This window comes from Macrobrachium nipponense, chromosome 41, assembly GCF_015104395.2.
Source record: "Macrobrachium nipponense isolate FS-2020 chromosome 41, ASM1510439v2, whole genome shotgun sequence".
Taxonomy (NCBI): domain Eukaryota; kingdom Metazoa; phylum Arthropoda; class Malacostraca; order Decapoda; family Palaemonidae; genus Macrobrachium; species Macrobrachium nipponense.
In genome coordinates this window covers 20,242,247-20,263,579 of record NC_061102.1, presented here as the reverse complement: position 1 = coordinate 20,263,579, position 21,333 = coordinate 20,242,247, and the positions used below count along the sequence as shown (strand labels likewise).

The 21,333-nt window shown below is 33.6% G+C and overlaps 2 protein-coding genes across 4 annotated transcripts in view; both read right to left on the bottom strand.

The window, feature by feature from the left end:
• LOC135212574 (facilitated trehalose transporter Tret1-2 homolog) overlaps window positions 1-1,284 on the bottom strand; it is a 31,164-nt gene extending 29,880 nt beyond the window's left edge. The window contains exon 1 of the mRNA XM_064246118.1: window positions 879-1,284. The gene's annotated coding sequence lies outside the window, so the exon portion shown is untranslated. The remainder of the gene's footprint in view (window positions 1-878) is intronic.
• Window positions 1,285-5,071: 3,787 nt separating this feature from the next.
• LOC135212573 (PRKC apoptosis WT1 regulator protein-like) overlaps window positions 5,072-21,333 on the bottom strand; it is a 64,753-nt gene continuing 48,491 nt past the window's right edge. For all 3 annotated transcript variants that reach the window (XM_064246115.1, XM_064246117.1, XM_064246116.1), the window contains one exon: window positions 5,072-19,744. In XM_064246115.1, the coding sequence (XP_064102185.1) occupies window positions 19,550-19,744 (195 nt within the window). In that variant the 3' untranslated portion in view covers window positions 5,072-19,549. The remainder of the gene's footprint in view (window positions 19,745-21,333) is intronic.

Genomic DNA, 21,333 nt, shown 5'->3' with positions numbered 1-21,333 from the left:
TTAGGCATAATGCCAAGCACTGGGGCAACTAAGGCCATTCAGCGCTGAAACGGAAATTGACAGTGCAAAGGTTTGAAAGGTGTAACAGGAGGAAAGCCTCGCAGTTGCGCTATGAATGAATTGTTAGGAAAGGGTGGAAAGTAAGATAGAAGAAAGATAATATGATAGGAGGTACAGTAAAAGGAATGAAAGTAGTTGCAGCTAGGGGCCGAAGGGACACTGCAAGGAACCTTAAGTGATGCGTACAAATGTTTAGGTTTCCTTTACCTGCGAAAATCTAAGTTTGATTCCCACATGGATCAGAACCAGGACGGGGAAGGGTGTTGGGCTGGCAGCCTATTTGTAGCTGGGTGGACTAGAAGACTGCTAGATGAGAGCAACCCACGAACCTAGCAAACATGTACCTGATTGGTAGACCACTGTGGTGGTTTGCAGTTAGCTAAGAAAAAGGCATTTAAGTTAGCAGCTTCTTCATAAAAGGCTTATTAAGACCCGAAAGTCTAACGCCTTGTTGAGCTATTCCTTAAGATAAAAGTCACTATCTGTCGTTGTTTTTCCAAACTAGGCAGCAGTTCGAAACCAGCCGGGGACGAAGTACTTCTCAATTATAATTCCCTTTAGGTGTAACTTATATAATTTGTGAGGTAGGTATTAAACGATATTTGTGATTTGATATTTGTAAATATAAAAAAAGTCACACCTGCACCTACGTAGGCGACTATATATAATATATATATATATATATATATATATATATATATATATATATATATATATATATATAGTGCGTGTGCGTGTAGTGTATGCATGCATATATTATGATAGTTCTTCGAGAACCCACAACAGAAATTTGATTGATAGTATATATCAATACTTACCTTTTGATCACATTGGATGAGACCCACTCCCGAACGCAGTTAGTTTTTGTCATTTCTTTGTGTCAGAAAGTAACAACTCGTTAATTAAAAAGAATCCTCAATTTCAGATAGTCAGAATTATATCAGTTCACACAGCACACACTTTCTTTGTGACAGAATATCTGTTTTTTCCTCATGCCCATTCCTGGTATTCAATTCACCAAAACTTAGTATGATATCACCTAGAAGAAAGACTTACAGCACCTCAGTTATATCACCTAGAAGAAGAACCCAGATAAAGCAAATGCACTTCAGAATGTTTCGATGAGTATCACCAGCCGAAATTACAAGTAAATATAGTACTGGAATTAATATAAAAATATGAATAGTATCCTCGTTTCGAAGCGATATCCGCACAGCCCACGAACGGAAGCAGATCCGTGAGTGACCTGCTCTCTGACACGACAGATACCAGATACTACCGGGCGCTGACCAAGTGACGTAACGCCCAAACACTGCGTCAACTTCAGAACAACAATATCTCCCCGAGGCCAAACACCCCCCAACTCCCCTCCCTCACCCCTACCCTGAACCACCTGAATGCCGCAACTCAACCTCACGCGGTCATGCACACGCAAAGGACGACTCCTCTCTCTCGTTTCACGGGTCGGCAAAGTTCGGTGTCTTTGTCTTGGGAAACTTAGTGGGAATCGGAAATGTGGAATGGCGTTGATCGAATTTCCTTGCCAGTGGAAGCTCGGGTATATTAGAAACTGTTAAACAGAATTGTTATCCGTAGGTCGTGCCTGGATTTTGCATGTAAAGAGAGAACACTGCAGAGGAAAATGAGATTTATTTCAACATGGATACAACACTTTATAGCTTACTCTACCATACTAAATAAAGACTTAGTAATTTGTCAAGTGTTTTTTTAGAACTGTAAAATATTACAGTTAATTACTTTTCATAATAAAACTCTTAGTGGAATTGGTTTTGCATATCCGCACCACATCGGGTTTAATATTTTCAGTCACGTGATACTGTCGAAAGTCTCATGATCCGCAGGAGTGAAAAACGAGTTGTTTACACGCACTTGCTAATTGCATATGGTCTTACGCGCGCTTATTAGTATTTAAGTATTTGCTCGGTTATTTAGCATACCCTTTCTATAAAAAAATGAGCGGTATAAGAGGCATCCATCCAGTTGGTGCTAATTATTGCCCTAGCATTACCAATTCATACCGTATTTACATTGTACAACTAAATTCTTACAAAGGTAGACTTAGGTATGAAAGTATGTACACATTTGTATAGATTATCTAATATGATTGAACTGAATAATAGAGATATATTATTGCATAATGTCAATGCAATATGTCTCAGTATTTGTAATTTTCAATACTCGTAATGGTTTATATAAACAGGACCCATCTTTGATATTGCTATTGATTAATCATCAATTTCATAACTAAAGTTTGGGATAAAAAACGATATTTTAACTGTCAAGTACTAGGAATGGATGCTTTTGACTCTTAATGCACCACTTAATATGACTTGTGGAGTTATATGTTCGCAGTTGTCTGGGGTTGCAACTATTTGTATGACTGAAAATTTTATTTCCAATTGCCGGCTTCATGTTAATACACTGATTGATGATAGATTTCAAACATGGTTGCAAGAGAAAGTTATAAATGTATTTGAGTTTAAGAAGCCTCATACCATCCATAAGTATAATTTTAGTAACAAGTCTTTATTTCTCTAATAAAATTAGTTAGTTCTGTACTCTTACATAGTAGTTTTGTATGTATGTAAATATGAACATTTATGAACTGCCTTAACTATCATAACCATTATATATTATATATATATATATATATATATATATATATATATATATATATATATAATTGGGCTTTGGCTAGGTTAAATGAATACTGATTGAGTTTGCTTTATGGGCCACTTACCCGGAATCAAATATCTAAGCAAATTTAGCAAAAGAGAGAACTTACCTTCTGATTACATTTAAAATAGGGAAGGTCGCCAGGAAAGCCAGTAAATTGCATTAAATTACTTTATTTCACACAGTTCAAACAAGTAGAATAAATCGTCATATCTTACAACAAAGTTTACAGTTAACAAATAAAGTACAATAAATCCTAGCTGGTGTGCATTCTACAAAATGAGTGCAACGAGTACCTTACAATAAAGTTTGCAGTTAATTAGCTTTCAGAATGCAATATACGTAATCTCTTACAAAGTGGTAACGCAATGTGGAACCTGTGTCTTGTAATTATCTGGTTTCTGTGACTTTCAGTTTCAGTAAGTGGGCTTGCTTGTAGCAAGGCTGTATTAAGTAATAATTTTCTAAGGCAACTTCTCACAGTAGTGAGAGGTGGCACAACACAAGTGCAAGATAACACTTCTCTAGTAACTGATTTCCCAGATAAGAATTCGTACATATCGCAATGGAGGGATTATTTAATCTGTGTCCTGAGCAAAGGATCAATTCATCAATAGGCTTAATTCATATGGGGAACACATGCTGTATGGCAAAAAGGGATTTTATTTTTGGGAGATGAAATCTTGAAAAGGAGATAAGAGTTAATGAGAGAAATAGAATTGGCTCTGAATTGCTAATTTCAGACTTAACAGGCAATCCAAAGTATTGCAGTGTGCACTACTGCAAGTGAACTTGATCTAATATGCCTTCTGTTACAAACTTAGGGGCTACTTGGAGCCCAGGTCGCTTGTGATCCATAGCATGTGTGGCTGTGCCAGAACAAAAAGGCTACAGCCTGGAAATTAGGACATAGTAGTCAAGGGTGATTCTTGGACAAGAGCTGACTTGTGGGCAAATTCTGCTCTCCATCTTTCAAACGGTTGTTATTTATCTATGGACCTCCAGTCCCTGGAAGTGGCGAGGGATTAAGGAGTGCCAACATTCTTGAAAAGATGATTGAGACCAGCATAAATAAGATCACAGGTATATAGTTCTTGGGATAAGGGTATCTAAAGTGACTATTAGCATGTCTATTAACCCCCTGACTCACCTAACGCTTTTACCTGGCCGGACTCTTCTCAAAACAGAAAATTCACTTTCACTAAACTTTTCCTACCATTGTGTAAGGGTCACCCCTCCCTTTAATGGATTGCAGTCTGATCCCTATGGTAAAAGGCCAGAGACAAGGGCAGCATACATTTGTTATAATATATATAATGTATATATGTACTATATAAAATTTATAGTAAGTACTAAGTTGTTGTAGGTTGCTTTTCTGTGTACATTGCAGTTCTTTGGCTATTTACGTCATGGGTTGAGGAGGGTGCCACAATGTAATTTCAATTGAAGGAATGTCATTTTATGTTGTAAACATACTCAGAAGTGTTCACATTTAAATCCATAGGATGAAGTAGTTATTGAATGTATTATATATGTGAAGCGGTCATTAACAAAAGAAAATTTTGTGGGAAGCATTTGCTATATAATAACAGTTTGAATTACTTGTCTTTTTCCTTTTTCATATAGATGTTCCTCTTTGTCTTAATCTTTTCAATATTTTAGCTGATAGCTTGCGACTTTTTCAATATATCAAAATGGTTGTTGCACATGCAGACTTTATGTTGCACATGCAGTAACTTTTTGAATTTATCAATTTCATTTTTTGGGGGGATGAAACTTTTGTGATTTCTAAGAATTACTGCCTTTTTCAATTTTCTGCTTGTTTCTATAAAATAATGAAGCCACTGCTTTTTTCATTTGTTATATTTGATGGCAAGTTGCTGCAGCCCCAATAGCTGGTGATGGGATGATTTTCTCCTATTATGGTTTCAAGTAGTATTGTCTCTATGTTGGAATTACACTTTATTTTCAGTTCCTCTCCAACAAGGGGCTAAAAGGGGACCAAGTTGGAGTAGGTAAAATTTTCCATTGCAAATACATATATGAATCAGATAGGTAGTTCTTTTAAGGTCCCCTTTGCTTAACACGGAGATAGTATTAGTACTATTCAGTTAATCAGAATATTACAAAATGTGTATAACTTCAGTGTATTACACTTAGAAGTCAAGTTTTCACTGGGATTTCTGTAAAAGACAACATTAGTTATCAAATAACCCCTTTATTTTCTGGCTAATGTCAAGGCAATGATTTATTTTACATACTTTTTTAAACTTGAAATTACATTTACAAACAGGTTTAAAATGAAAATCAGCTGTTTAATATATGAGAACAGATTCTCAATTTTATTTCATGTCAGTAATACATAATAACAATAATGTAAAATAACAACAGTGACATTACTTGCCTCTGAAAGGTGTTATAAATTTTTCCTCGCACTAAGAATGAACCAATCAGCCACACTGAACCAAATGCAGAACATTCTATAATGCCAAAAGCAAGTCTCATAGTTACTGATATTATCAATTGCAAACAGCATACAGTTTGATTTAATTCCAGTCAAAAGCAACAATCACAGTTAAGTAAGACTCAAGAACAGTTATAAAAATACAATTCTTAAAAATAATATTGCAAGATAAAGCTAAAGCTGCAATAGGGAATGTGAAGAAAGATGTCATGGCAGCATTTTAAAATATAAGCATTGTTTATTGTAATTAACTCCTGTCAGTATACCTGGTAGACCAGCCTACACAGAAACAATATGGTGAACACTCAGAAATACGTAGAAAACCTAAGCTTTTTCTAAATCAAACCAAAAGAGGCATTATAAATCAAATTGCTCAAACAATTTTAGTGACCACCAATAAATGTCATGACTCACCAGTGAAGATTATCACAGAATTCGCTTTTTTTTTTAACACAACTTTTTCCAAACTGCATACAAATCCATCATCTTCATAACAAGCAAGAAAAACTTCAAAAACATCTGCCAATTTTTTAAAATGCACCATGTTGTACCAAAACATCTTGAAGAACTTGTTTTCATTCTTTCTTTGAAGGTAATGAAATTCTACCCTGTATTTTCTATTCATTTACTCTATACAACTCCAAATGAATATTTGACCTTCAAACCAAATGCAGATTGAAATAAGGAAGGCCCTTGACAATTCTTCATGAATTGAGATGTAAAAGGGATTTCCATGTCTTTGTAAACATGCAGGACACCCTATTACTTCACTTCTACCCAAGGTCCATGTGACAACCCATCAAACATAATACTATAGCATTTTTTATTAAAAAAAAAAAAAAAAAAAAAAATCACACCCAAACTACCTATCAGACATGTGCATGATATAAGCTTTCACATCTTGTCATACCAGTAAGCAAGCATGAAAATAATCTCTCTAGCTGAGAAGAATTCAGAACCTCTAAATGTAGACTGAAAACAGTTTGTCCAACAATATCAAATGAAAAAAAGAAGAGAAACTTTGAGAAAGGTGACCTTGAATTTTTTATAGAAGTTGTCCAGGTTATAGAAATTTTTCTTCACACATGTCAAAAGCTGCACAATATTATACACTTGTAATGTACGAAGAACCTATCACAGAAAAAACAAAAACAAAATATAATTAAAGAATCCACCTGAAATACTTAATCAATATAGATCCAAATTCTAATATTACCAGAATAAATAAAAATAACCAATACTAATTAAGTACAGGAAAGTATCACATTTTCACTGAATGGTGTTCACAAATCTTGACTACATAGATAAATTTCTATTTTCCGAGAAACTCCATACTATAAGTAGATTTTGTGAGTGGTTGACCTTGTCCTTTTACTACAAAAAGTGCAAACAGAGAAGCAAAAACATCTTTGTATATTCAAGATATAAGTAAGCATTTAGTCTAGGTGCTTATAATTATGTCAAAAAGCAGTTAGAACGTTTTCTTGTTAACAGTAAATTTGATCCCATACTTAAACAAGTTCAGATTCCATTAGTTACCAGCCTTTGAGTGCAATGGGTGCAAAACTATTTAGGATATAAAATGAAATGAAATGGACGTACAGAAAATTTTTTCTATACCTGAAGAGAAACCCAAACCTAGTATGTATAATTAAGGATTAAACTAAAAAGGGACTCGCAAGCAATATTTTACCTAAAACTACATCTATTCAATAGTATTCATATAACCAGACCACCAAGAAACTTTCTCAAGTCTGCTGGTCCCACCTTGTCAACCAGTTGCTTCTGACGCTAAAAGTGAGATCTTGTCTTTCTGTATTTCCCTTTACTTCCTCTTACTTCTTCCTAATGAACATCATCATCTTTGGAAGCTTGAATTTCAAGTCAATGGCCCCCGTGGACTTGTTCCATATGGATAGGTTTCACCTACTGAATAACAATAATAATAATTTCCGTATCAGTTACTACTTTATAAATCAGTATTGTAATCTCATTCATCTTCTCATTCACCAAAGATCTTCTACCCCTTTATGTTAGTGAACTTAAGCAAAGTAAAACCCACAGTGCATGGTCTACCTGTGTATGGCTTTATAAAAATTCATAAGCATTAGTACACTGGTGATGGAATCCATGCACTATGATAAAATTACAAGCAGTAAAGTATTACTGTATGGATCAAATTTTGTACAGTATCAAAATATAATGCAGCATTAGGAAAATTATATGCCATTTCCATATGCTTCTTCCAAAACTAGTAACATTTGTCCTTAAATGTCCAGGTACATAAGATGTTCACATACAAAGTGACTCCCACCCAGGTTTTAAAACAAAGATTCCAAATTAATCTCTTGAATTCCCAAGAGGTTTCATGCAAATTTGGCTAGGCCACGATTGCAATGCCCTAAGTTGGTGGTTTAGTTAAGCCTAATAATAATAATAATAATAATAATATCACTAATGCAAAATACAGATTAACATGGAAACAGCCTACAAGAGTGGTAGAGAATCCCAAATATACAGATAAGAATACCTGTCTACCTTCATGGGTTGACACCAGTGATAAAACTGAAAGACTGGTGTAATCATTGACTAAAGGAGGAAAATTTCAAAAACATCTCTTACTTCCTTTAAAAATTATTACCTGTAAATGAAATAAATTCTCCTTTCAGTATACATACTGGCTAATGAACAACCTAGATGACAATCATTTTTTAAATATTTGTTTACTCAAAATTTAAGATGCAAAATTGCTAATGCTATATCATAGCATTTCATGGATGAAAAATCTGCAATACTTATAAATGGATACAAAATATAAAATACATGTAAATGCAATGTTAAATTTAGTCTAACTAAAGGTAGTACATCCATTTCACAAAAGCTGAAAGTAATGAAATCTTATCTGAACTTGAAATTTTAAAGTAACACTATTTACTGTAACAAAAAACCAAAATCACATCGCGCGAGTGTACATAAAGAATACAAATCTTGCTGGCACATGAATTTGGACCATACAAAACTACATGCTCTTTAAAAGTGCCAAGATTGTTTCATATCAAATGTAGCACTAGAAATCCACAGCCTCCAAAACATTAGGTACCAGTGATTCTCTTAACAAAATGAGTGTTAAGGCCCTTCTACTGACAGCAGGCTCTTAGCATCTAATGCACACTTAGTATTCACAAACAAAATACATTGCTTTATTCATGAAGACCTTTGCATCTCTTTATAGTCTTGAGATACCATACTTTACTAGGAATGACTGATATTCTAAGACAATTGAGAATGAGCAATCAATACTATATTGGGCTCTAGGAGAATATGACACTACCTAATAGCTTAGTTTATATGTTTGAAAGACAAATGCAGTACTGCAATAAACAAATCTCGTAAGGTACACAGTAGTATATCCTACAATGACATCATGCAACACTGAAGTTTACCAGCAGTTATGTACTACACTTCTTAAATACCTTAATGAATTCAAATTACATTTTTTTCCATACTGGAAAGAAAGCAAGTGAGAGTTAATTTTTTTTAAAATTTTGTTAAAACAGTCTTGGGTAATTCATTACGTACCTAACACTATACTGAACGTCACAGAATGTTTGCAGCATAAACTGTTAAAAAATAAAGATTAAAAACAACAAGCAGAGCACTTGCATAGTGCACATCAGACCTATGAGGCTACTGAATGTAACTTGAATGTAAACTGACATAACCTAGACAAAGTGTTATACAGATTTACACATTGAAGTTAAACTTTGCTCCTGCCTGTCACCAATTTGGAGCTTGTTCTTTGTAGAAGTGTTTTCCAATGACAAACTAAATGTGGATTATTATATTCCACCCTATACATCTACAGTGCTTTAAAAGAAAATTGTAATAATATAAATATAAATTAACTTCAACCTCCATGAAAATGTGAAGCAAGGTTGTCAATTTGCCATTCAACTGTTCTTTTTTACATATATCATTTATTACAACCTTAGAGCTTTTAATAACTATTGAAATTATGTTTGTTACCGTACATATTACATTACTTCTTAATTCAATTTAAGAGGTTTGTTTATAATACATTATTTCACTGAAAACTAAAGGCCTTTCCCTGTAGACGAAAATCCTGCACAAGTTGTGTCTAATATTCTTCCGCCAAATTTTTCCAAATACTACAGTGTATAATTAAAAAAAGTGAGTGGATGCATTTTTTGCCTCATCACAAAGCCACTATCTTAATAGATCACTTCTCATGACCGGTACTCTTGCATAATTTTAAATATTGTACATATACATAAGCTAGATTTCATCTAAAGTAAAAAATTCTTGTAGTATATGACTTTCTATTCACTACACAAAGTAAATTGGGTATCTACAATTCCTTATTTTTATTTTTTTAGTTTACTTAGAACAATGGCCTTATAACGTGGTATTGATATGTTTGACCATCAAACACACAGACACGTTCTCTTTACTAGTTTTATAAATTGTATTCATCATAATAAATCTTAAATAACTAAAGCCACCAATTTCTTAAATAGATTAAGGTTTCCAAGTCTCTCTTTCAAAAGATTTCTAATTTTCTACTTTCTTTTACAATGATTTTGATTGTTGAACCCAATTGTTACATTAACATCAAAAGTTTTTTTTATTTTAACCTTTAGTTTTGTATATGAATTTCAACCACCTAGTATGTAACTTAGAACTGATTATGTTATTACAGTCAACATCAATAAAAAATGATTCCAAACTGTATGCAATGCCTGTCAAAAAGCAAAACAGTATTAACAAGACATATGTGGAAGAAATTATGAAATCCAATTTGACATTCAAGCAAAGGATAACTGGCCTGTTATAAAGAAACAACCCAAAATTAGAACAGTAACTTGCCACATCAGTGACTGAAATTACATTAACAATAAAATTAAACATTTAACACAAAGTATGGTACTTTGCAAGGCAGAAACAATCTCATACCAAATCAAGAGATGTGCATTCACATAAATATAATGATCACTTAAAACATTTAAACCAGTAATATAGTTAGTTTAGCTGGTAACTCATTATATGAGTTCTTTAAACATGGCATTTAAAAATCTATAAATAGTATTTAAGATTTAAATTTTTTCATGTATTTTAACTAAATCTACCATAGCTACTGACTCATGTTTGGTTATTTTTGTTGGATCTGCTGGGCACCTACATTGATTTCACTGAAGCTAATACAGAAAGTTGTTAAAAGCTTAACATGCATGCATGTTATAACATGGATATCAGAAAGTGCTCCAGGCTTTTTATGGAATCACTTCTTGCAATTACGGACAAAAGACACTACCTACGTCATTGACCACTGTCAGGCTAATTTGTACAAGCTTTGAGGCACTTCCGTGCTTATCTGATCAAATTTTGTAAGACAAGTTTTGGAAAGTGTCATCACAGATGAAAATACACTGTAAAACAGATGCAACAGTACTTACAAAATGCTCACAAACAACTATGGCTCTTCAGAAAAACTAAGCAAATCATTCACTTTCATAATGAGAAACAAAAATAAAATGTAAATGATCTAGACAATGTGCAGTTTCAAGATTTTGGTGACAAAGGTAAAGTCACCTAGGTAAAAATGAACTTAATGCTATTTTCAGCAATTCATCTTTGTGATGATAGTACATACAGTACATGAAATTCTACTGCAAACAAATATGGCCATGACAGTAAGTTAATCACAGCTCTCTCTCAGAGAGAGAGAGAGAGAGAGAGAGAGAGAGAGAGAGAGAGAGAGAGAGAGAGAGAGAGAGAGAGAGAGAGAGAGAGAGAGAGAATTATCTACATTTACCTTAAATATTTACTATTCTACTAGAGAAAATATAGATGGGATAAACAACCTTTAAAGTTGTTAAATCCTTTTCCATCAATAAAATTGTGGCAGTCAACTCTCAATTACATCTGCAAATGTTTACAAAAATAACGAATACAAGAGTAGATTAGTAGATTACAGCTAATAAAATGAATCTGTAACTTCAATCAATAAATACTTAAACATTTAAGATGGAACATGTATGGACTTCCTCTCATATATCAAGCTGATTATATTCACTTAAGTCAGTAACTTTGATTACTTCCACTTATAGATCAAGTGAAAAGTAAAATATGCTAATGATGTCTACTCCCCTATCAACCAACCTTTAAATGCAATTCTTAAAATAACCACAACATTTGCTTGCGGGAGGTACTATTAGTTTCATTCAACCAGCTTCCAACTTTTCTCTCACTCAATGAAAGAAACGACATTGGAAAAAATAATATTACAAAACTTAATTTTTTATTCATAATACTGAGGTAAGATTATAAACATTAGATGGAAAGTTGAATAAGTGTAGGGGAGACATGCTCAGGAAATTAAAATATGCATTTTAAGGTAAAACTATTACAACTGATAAGCTAAACAATACACATTTTTTCTCTAATAATCTTAGTACCATGTGACAATCTCAGAGCTTTGAAGAGGATTGAAAAATGATTTGGTTCTCAATATAATTTTCATGTCTGTTTTAATATGAAGTCTGACAACATATTGCTATGGTTAAATTGCACTGAACTAGCTAACAAAATAGGGCTGAAGATAATGTTAGCTTGGATCTTGTGATCTATAAAAGTCCCTGAAATGCTCTGAGATGGTCTTATAAGACTAATTTAAATTACACTAGAAAAATATGGCCCAACTTATGTCATAGTATGACTCAAGGTGCTGTCACAAATTTTTTTAGCATCTTGGGATGCCATATCACTAATAGGGGCACCAGAAAGTACTTATGTTGTCACATGCCAGTTGTCAGATATATGTACTGAACTGTTTAATGCTGTAAACACCAAGCAGTCAATAAGCATTTAACAATGTAGAGTAAAGCTGTTGCTGTACTATTCATTTTGTTAATAAGCTTATCAATTGGAATATTAAATTTATAGGACAATGCTAAACTTGCGGTAAATTTGGCTTCAAAAGAGATGATATCATACATATGATACCTTGCCTGTGGTGAAACTTTACATCAAAATAATTATTAAAGAAATGATTTTCTAGGACAATAAAAAATATAACTAAAATCATGCTTCTACTGTACTGATTTAAATTAACTACTGACATTTCCAAATGTATTGGAAAGGCTATTCTTTCCATACAAACAAAGGTCTCAATCTCTAGCTGTAAGGTGACGAACATGAGCAATTTCCATTTTTGCTGCCACTATTGGCTGCTTGAGAGTAAACTCTACCAGAAAATGACCCATGTGACAGCACCTTTACATGCCAACTGTGCCAAACTTTTCCAATTTACTTTACAATATCTCAATGAAGTTCTCTGTTCTTTCTCTCTGAGATTTTTAAAGATGATCAACCAAATTATTTCCAAAAGGAAACTGGAGATGAAATCATTAGATTAATTTTTTACATATTTTTATGGCACAATTCTTGATAATACTGTATGGATGAAAAAACAAACCATGGCAAGTTTATCAATATTCCTAGAAATTACTGTAATTATGATAAATAAAAATTTGATATTTCAGATTTGACAATTTTAACTTACTGTTGACTGGACGGTAATTTTAGAAATCAAAGAAAGCAAAATAAGCTTACATCAATATGTCAAAACAAACACCTTATGTTCCTTTTACCAATAAACGGGACAGATAGAACACTTTCTACAATCTTAAGCCAGCACCTGGAAACACAACTACTACAGTCTGAGCAGATTTTGTTCTGATACAGGACATTAGATAATCAAAATCATGTCCTTGCACTAAAATATAGCGCAATTGACAACTAGGGATCCTTGTTGGGGAAAACTTGTGGCAAAAATCTGCATAAAATAATAAACTAATAATTATACTATGTATCTATGGACTGTTGACAATGGATATATTTATACTGGCTGCTCAAGGTAAGAGCCCATAGTTGCCAAACCCAATGCACTTATTAATCAAGCAAAAAATGATAACTGACACCATATTGTACAGTATGTTGAGTTAAGTACCAAAAAAATAAAATCTTTTTATGATCCTAAAACTATTTTTGGTATCGACACCATATAAAGTGTAACCAAGAGTAACAGAGTTGTGGATATTTAGGAGGAAAAAAAGAAGTGCTAAACTCTACCTATCTACTTAGAAAGTATAAGACATTCTAGTTATGTAAATTTTTCAATAGGATAACGTACAACCTACCGTCTGCTCAAGTTTAAAAACTTGAAGGGCAAAATTTTATCGAAGTCCTTTGAAGACTCGAAACCTCAACCTAAAACCTCAAGACCTAAGGGCATTCAAATTCATTTCTGATCATTAAAAAAAAAAAAAAAAAAAAAAAAAAAAAAAAAAAACATTCTAAAGTTTTATTTTTTAAGTGACTAGTAATAACCATGAAACAATATTATAAGTAATCAATCACTTTAAACTTTCCAGTGACATGCATTGAAAAATAATTTTGAAAATAGCTCAGTAACCCCACAAAAGTAACAGCCCAACTAAAATTTGGAATGAATTTCCTCAACATGGTCTTTTGGTTGACAATACTGTTCCTAATCAGGTTCTTATTTTGGCTGATATATCAAAATCACCTTTAATAACTGAATTAAATGACATGTGCTTCTTGAAGCATGTCTCTTCATCCAGACCATTCCAATTTTAAGGGCTCTTTTGTAACTCTCACAGGTCATATTTGAAACATGTCATTTCAGTCAATGTCAAAGTATGTATTTTTAATTAATTTACATAACTAGACTTCCTAGTAATAGATTAAAACTTTATACGTACAGTACTACTATTCTTGTCAGGCAGGGAGGTCTCAACAGACTAACTGTTCCTCTCGGTGTGTGCTCACATACACAGCAGATCTCATGATAAGGCAGGCTAGTAAATACATTTAGTGGTAAAACAGTGGCACATTTAGTGTATAAGATACATTACCTTGCCCCTCCAGAACTAAAACACATTAAATGATGGCCATAATCTTATCAACTGTTTCAGCCCATATGAGGTAGAAAGAAACTGAATCTCCCATCCAAAGGCAAGTGGAGATTTTTCATATAACGTATTTGTCTTACAAGTAAACTTTACAAGCAGTCTTGCAAGTAAACTCTTTATAAGCAATATATCTCTAACCCCCTATGATGAAGAAATAAACTAAGATCTCACTTCTGAAGGCAAAGTGCCTCAAAACATTCAATGTAAGTCTTCATGAAAGCAATCAAAACAGTTTAAAATTCTTCTGCAAGCAGAAGAAAAAATATTTATACAGTGGTACCTCGACATACGAAAGGCTCAACTTACGAAAAACTCGAGATACGAAAGCAAATACGAAAAATTTTACGGTTCTACATGCGAAAATTGCTCAAGTTACGAAAGGTTGTTGCTGTAAAGTCCCGAGATTCGCCCGGACCACCGAGAACAATTTTAAAACCAGCGCCCCACCAACTGAGTAAACTCGCCACCATCCTCCCACTCTCCCATTGGTTCCTTTTGGTCAGCATCTACCCCTTGTGCTTTATGTATTCTATTGGTAAAAGGATGCTGTAAATTTAAAAACTTATTCATGCAATACATTTAATAACAAAAAAACATTAGGTAAAGATAGAATAAAGAATAGAAATGAATGGTTATTATACTGTTTGGTAGTTTCAGTAGTTGAAGAGAGATAATGAAAATTTATGGCTTACTGTGTACTAGGAAAAGTGATTGCTTGGCGATCATTCAGTACTCGTAAGTGTTGGATGTAAACAGGAGTTTGGAAGCTTTTTCTTTGTTTTTGTTTATTAAAGTTAATGGTTACTTAACAATTATTTGAAATGAGTACATGCAATGCATTTAATAAAAAAAAAATGTGAATTAGATATCATAAAATATAAAATAAATCAGACTGCTATCATCGAAGCCAACAAATACATATTTTTTAGAATTCTTCTTGTTTTAATATTACATTATGTATATGTTCCATTATAGCTGTCAGTAACTTGGTATCTCCATTAGGTAAAGATAGAATAAAGAATAAAAATGAATGGTTATTATACTGTTTGGTAGTTTCATTAGTTGAAGAGAGATACTAATGAAAATTTATGGCTTACTGTGTCCTTGGAAAAGTGATTGCTTGGCGTTCGTTTGATACTCGTAAGAGCTGAATGTAAACAAACGATTGGAAGGTTTTTTTGTTTGTTTGTGTATTATAGTTAATGATTAATTAATAATTATTTGAAATGAGTACATACTGATTATTTATACATTTTATTGGCATATTCTAAGCTTTTAGCTTCTTAGGTTTAGATGTCAGAATCATAGACTAGGTTACAGTAGCAACTGCTAATATAGGCTAGGCTAATTGCTAAGGGACATATGCTAAAGTCCTAATATATGCAGTAAAAATGGGGTTGAACATTACATGCAGTTGAATATTACTCAAGTATGTACAATATTTTGCCTTTTGGAGTCATATTTCTTCCGTCGGATCGGCGTCGTAACCCTAGAACATGTGTTGTAGGCCTGGAAATATAATTTACTGGGGTGTTTTTGTAGGGCTTGGAACGGATTAGGCCTTTTACATGTAAAATGCGGTTCAAGATATGAAAAACTCATGATACGAAGGCCACCTCAGAACGGATTAATTTCGTATCTCGAGGTACCACTGTACTTGGATAAAATGAAAACCACTTAAGAGAAAAACTAGCGTACAATACAAAACAAAGCTGACAATATTGCTTTTGTAATGCTGAGGTACAATTGTGTGTACCGACTCAAATTAGCGCAATATAAGAAAGGGTTTCTAAAGCAGTTTCAGTTTTGCTTAAATATCATACTCCTATCTAGAGAATCTTGGTTAAACATTTATCCTTCATCAATAGAGGCATAAAAAATAAAAATATCTAATAACTGGCTCAATCCAAGACTGCACACTAAATGATAAAAAAATCATAAAAAATAGAGAGCAAAGAACTTTTTCATTTAACTACAAAAATCTGTCATAATACCCTATATTGCTCAGAAGATCTTAAAACGAACACAAATTACCAAATTTTAAGCAAATCATATGAGAATAAAAAGTTGTATAGAACACAAAAATTGTAATAACACAAAGGAATATCCTGAGTATATGGCAAAAAAAACCATAAGCACTTTACAAATAAAATAAGTAACTACTCAATCACAACAAAAAATTAAAAAACACTAAGACACCAAAACTGCATACAGCCCCAGAAACAAGTGATTCTGAAATTATACCAACAGATGGTGTTGGATTTTGCCTCCATCCCTAGTTACTAACTGTATTACATCTGGCCTGGTATTGCATATGGCCATTCCTTCCAATGACAGGTGCAAAGCATCAAACGAACAGTTGCTCAGATTGAAGTAGCTGGACTTCTGGGTGCTGAGTGACACAAATGCGATAGAGTACAGTAATTTTTCCAACTTATATTACACACAAGTTTGTAAAACATTAAAATAATACATTTAGCAGTCATATTCTGACATATACCATATTATAATAATAGCTGCTCTATGAAAAATATAATTTACTGAAATTCATGATCAAATTTTGTACTTTACCATGATAAATGACTAACTCTCACAATCAACATCTTTAATAGGTAGCATATTATAATAATAATAACTAATAATAATAATATAAAAGTTTTAATGTCATTGCAGCTTCAGATCATTTGGCAACCTATAATTGTAGTATAATGTGTGTAAAAAAAGAAAAAAAAAAAACATAACCTTGTAATTCTTGAGCACATGGAATAGCTCCAATTACCAAAAACTCACTCTGAAATGGAATTTGTATCAACTACTCCCTTAAAAACCATGGATAACTTCCATATTTATAGAAGAAAGCTATTTGATGAATTTTATGGAAAATCTGTCCTATGTTTAACCCATGGTTAAACTCAAAACATGCCCAAAGGTAATAAATCAACAGAATTTACATTCACATAACACACACAGCCAAGGAATCAGATCTATACTGGAAATCACACATTCTAAAGATTGTAATCATCAATGAAAACTATCAGATTCATATAGTAAATACTACATCGACTAATTTTTCAACTCTGACATTACAAAGATAACAGGTACTATAAGAATGTAGAATACAGTACCTCGAACTTGGTTCGTACTGTACAAGAGAAAATTTATTTTGATGTATTTTGATTTTATCAAGAATGTCAGTATACATGTGGTTCTTAAGGTCTTTGGTATTTCTCTTGCATTGAATGGGCAATCAAAACATCATATAAAAACAGATTCCTGACACCTACAGATCCTTTCCTTTTCACAAAGACATACATAGTATTACAATAACCAAACACTTCCCACAGAGTTCAAATCTGGAAAAATATGCATATTATAATACCATGATTTATGCCAACACTGTAACTTAGTGCTGTTCATGAGTATAATTGTACTCTGTTACACTTTTCTGTAACAACTATCACCAAAAATTGTCTAAAATTTCAGAAATGTTACATACAAATCATAATCATGAGTAACATAGTTAAATACTAAGCACTGTATTATACACTATCAGTTTTATGACAGTAACAAGCAATCTATTCTTATCCTTTCTCCCTCCCTTTCACTGAACTTTTGCCTATTGCATACAGATATAATCCATTCAACTAAGCTCCACCTTTTGCATTCTGAAAATGCATGTTTATTGTGAAAAGGAAGACAACTGTGACTGGGTAAAGAAGCATAAAAATTTTATTGTGAAAAGGAAGACAACTGTGACTGGGTAAAGAAGCATAAAAATAAACCTAACATTACTCAGTAGCTAAGTCCATTGGAAAGGCAGTAGTGAAAATGTAGCATAGCAAAAAAAAAAAAAAAAAAAAAAAAAAAAAAAAAAAAAAAAAAAAAAAAAAATCACCAACTCACGTGCTCCAAAGACTACAAATTTGGCTGAATATACTTTAAATTGCAGCCATCACAGAATGAAATTTTTACAGAGCATTTAGGATTTGCTACTGACTGATAACATCAGATACACTATGAATATGTACCATAAAAAATGGTACATACATTAATCTATTTTTTCCATTATATTCTGTACTCAAATCATACTTTCATCTGTATAAAAATGTCCTTGCTGTCTCAGTGAATACACAAGCATTTCATTTATCCTCTATCATTAAAATGATGCATAGAACTTCAATGGATTTGTGCCAGATTTCACTTGTGCACGAAAGTTGTTGCAAAACACTCGCAATATTTTCTACATAAAAGTTGCATATGTGATATGGAACTTTCGTGGATGTTTCATGAAGATTTATCCTCTCCACTTATCCAAATCTAATGCATCCATTCACCTCCAAAACCTTCAGCATCTTATTTAAAAGCTTAAAATACATATTAAATTAAAAAATTACACTCGGAAACTAAATATGCTAAATGATAGGTTTAGGCAAATTCCAAACATTTGGGAAAGAGTCGAGTGCTGTGCCAATCATTTCCCAAAAACAATGGAGGTGTTTTTATGTCACATACAAAGGGAAATTGTTTAAAATAAGGTGAGATTATTTTAAATTATACAAAAAAACTCGTCCAATGTTCCTAATGGTCCAATACTGCAAAGGTTTAAGGTACACAGAACTATACTCTTGTTATGCATCACATACACAATTATAAATTGGTGCGAGCCAAATTATCCACATATAAAATGCAAAATTGTCTTGACATATTTTGGTAATACTTAAAAATTATTTCACCAACTCATGTGCTCCAAAGACTACAAGGCTATATGAATTTTTCGTGTACAGAGAACCAAAATTGTTCATACACAATTAACAAATGGATAAAAAAGTCAGAAAACACAACTGGGCAGTGGCTGGTTCCGAATTACGACCTTGTAAAGCATGCAACACTGCCAAATGGCATGATTATGGCAGCTACAATTACTACTGTAAGTAATTTCTTTTTCAAATTAACTTGTTGAAGCAAGTTGGTTAAATGTACAGCTGGCCAAACTAGTGAAAAAAGCTATAAATTATGTAAAGCCCCTAGTACAGAGATAAAATTATGATGCAGACACTCCTGAAACAGCCAAACAAACTTACAGCAAAGCTTTAAGGATTTTATGAGCATCCTCGGTTACCATTAGAACAATCACAGAAGCACTTCTGCACTGAGGCAAGAAGACAAGAAAGACTCTCATAATGCCTCAGAATCAACTTTTTAATTGATGCAGAATCAATTATATACTAGCTGCAACAACACAGAAGAAGCTGGCTACTTCATGAGTGTCTCTAGCTCATCTGCATATAAGTTGTCAAAATGCAAACTTCCACTGTTACTTAGCTGTGAGAGATGCCATAGCATGTATAAGAGCATTGTTCTCCTGACGTAAATTAGAGCGGTCGTTACAAGCTTGAGCTAGCTCTCCTGTGAGGATTGAAAGCCGAGACTCTAACAGGGTAATGCGGCGATCACGTTCCTCCAACAAACCAAGTAGACGTCTATTTTCTTCTCTAGCACTCTCCAAAAGCTAAAGATCAATAGTACAAAAATATTAGTTAAACAAAACTCCAATTATCAGTCATGATGACATCACAACTTGATAATTTAAAATATTCTTACATCCTCCTTGTAAACAGTGTCAGTAATTCAACAAGACCCATAGACTCTTTCAGAAATAGACCCTGGTATATAATGGCTAAAACATTTTGAATTCTACTATATACTAATATTAATAGTACATGGAACCCCTGAGATGGTCTGGCTGCCTGATTCTGTTCCTGCCAGTCTTCTCTGACACCCTTGCCTCCATAACCCACTGATATGTCACTCAGTCAAGATTGTGGCCTTCCTCTTCTCTTCAGTCTTCTGTGACTATGGAGGGACAAGATCAAATTCCAATATTTGTCAAGGTATTCCTGAAATCTTGCGCTGGGGCTCTTACTATCGTCACTGGTACCTTTCATCAGTGTGATTCCTACCCTCATATTCAATAAAGTCCCACAGCATGCTTGACAATGCCCTGCCTATGTCAGTTGCAACATTTCTGTCTCCTGGTTCTGTTCTCCCCAGCTAAGCTCAAACTGCATGAGTTACAATTGTCACACTACAGTCTAGCAATGACCTAAGTTTCTTCAAACTTTCATGGTTTCTGATGTTAGCAATCCTAGTTTTAACTTTTGCAAGACTTCTGGAGCAACCACTTCATCTCATTTTTGTGAATTCTTTTCATCGTTGCCTAACCTTAGAGCCTAAATATCAGGTATACCTCAAGGAAGGTGTCTCTCCATCACAACAGTAGCTGCTTCATGGATGACAAGTTCTCTCCTTCCATCCTTTACCATCTCTCATGATTTGCGCACGGTGCTATTCTTGTCTGTCCCAGTCTCTGGTTCCTGTAGTACAATCTGTTCCATCTAGAGATCACTCAGGAAGAGCTCTTAAGTCATGCCTCCAATAATTTGTCTTTACAGCCCTCTCATCCTCATTCACCCTTTTTCTCTAGTCTCTGGAACAGAACTCATTTTCCTCAGGAAGCTCTTGGCCAACTCAGGATCAATGACCAGTGGCTGAAGTGCACCTGATAACTAACTGGAATTCTGAGGGTACTCTTGGCTTTGCTGTTCACAGTCTACAGGCATTAGAATGATTTTATCTGGGTTTTCAAGCCCCTTCAAAGGTTCATCCTCAACTATGATTCAAGCAAATTATTATAAAGAGGTATTGTGGAAGATGAAGTGCAGAAAGACTTCATTGGCAAAAATTCATATAGGCCTTTGCATCATACAGCAGAAAAGGCACTAATGATGGTTTTTTTTTTGTATAACAATGTTTTATAAACAAATATTTTTTTATTAAACACTAATCATATGTTGGAAACTTTCTTCTTTCAACTCTGATGTAGCTGGTTTGTTGTTTGTTTTGTTTGTATGGTGTTTTTACGTTGCATGGAACCAGTGGTTGTTCAGCAACGGGACCAACGGCTTTACGTGACTTCCGAACCACGTCGAGAGTGAACTTCTATCACCAGAAATACACATCTCTCACTCCTCAATGGAATGGGCGGGAATTGAACCTGCAACCACCGAGGTGAGAAGCAAACACCAAACCAACCACGCC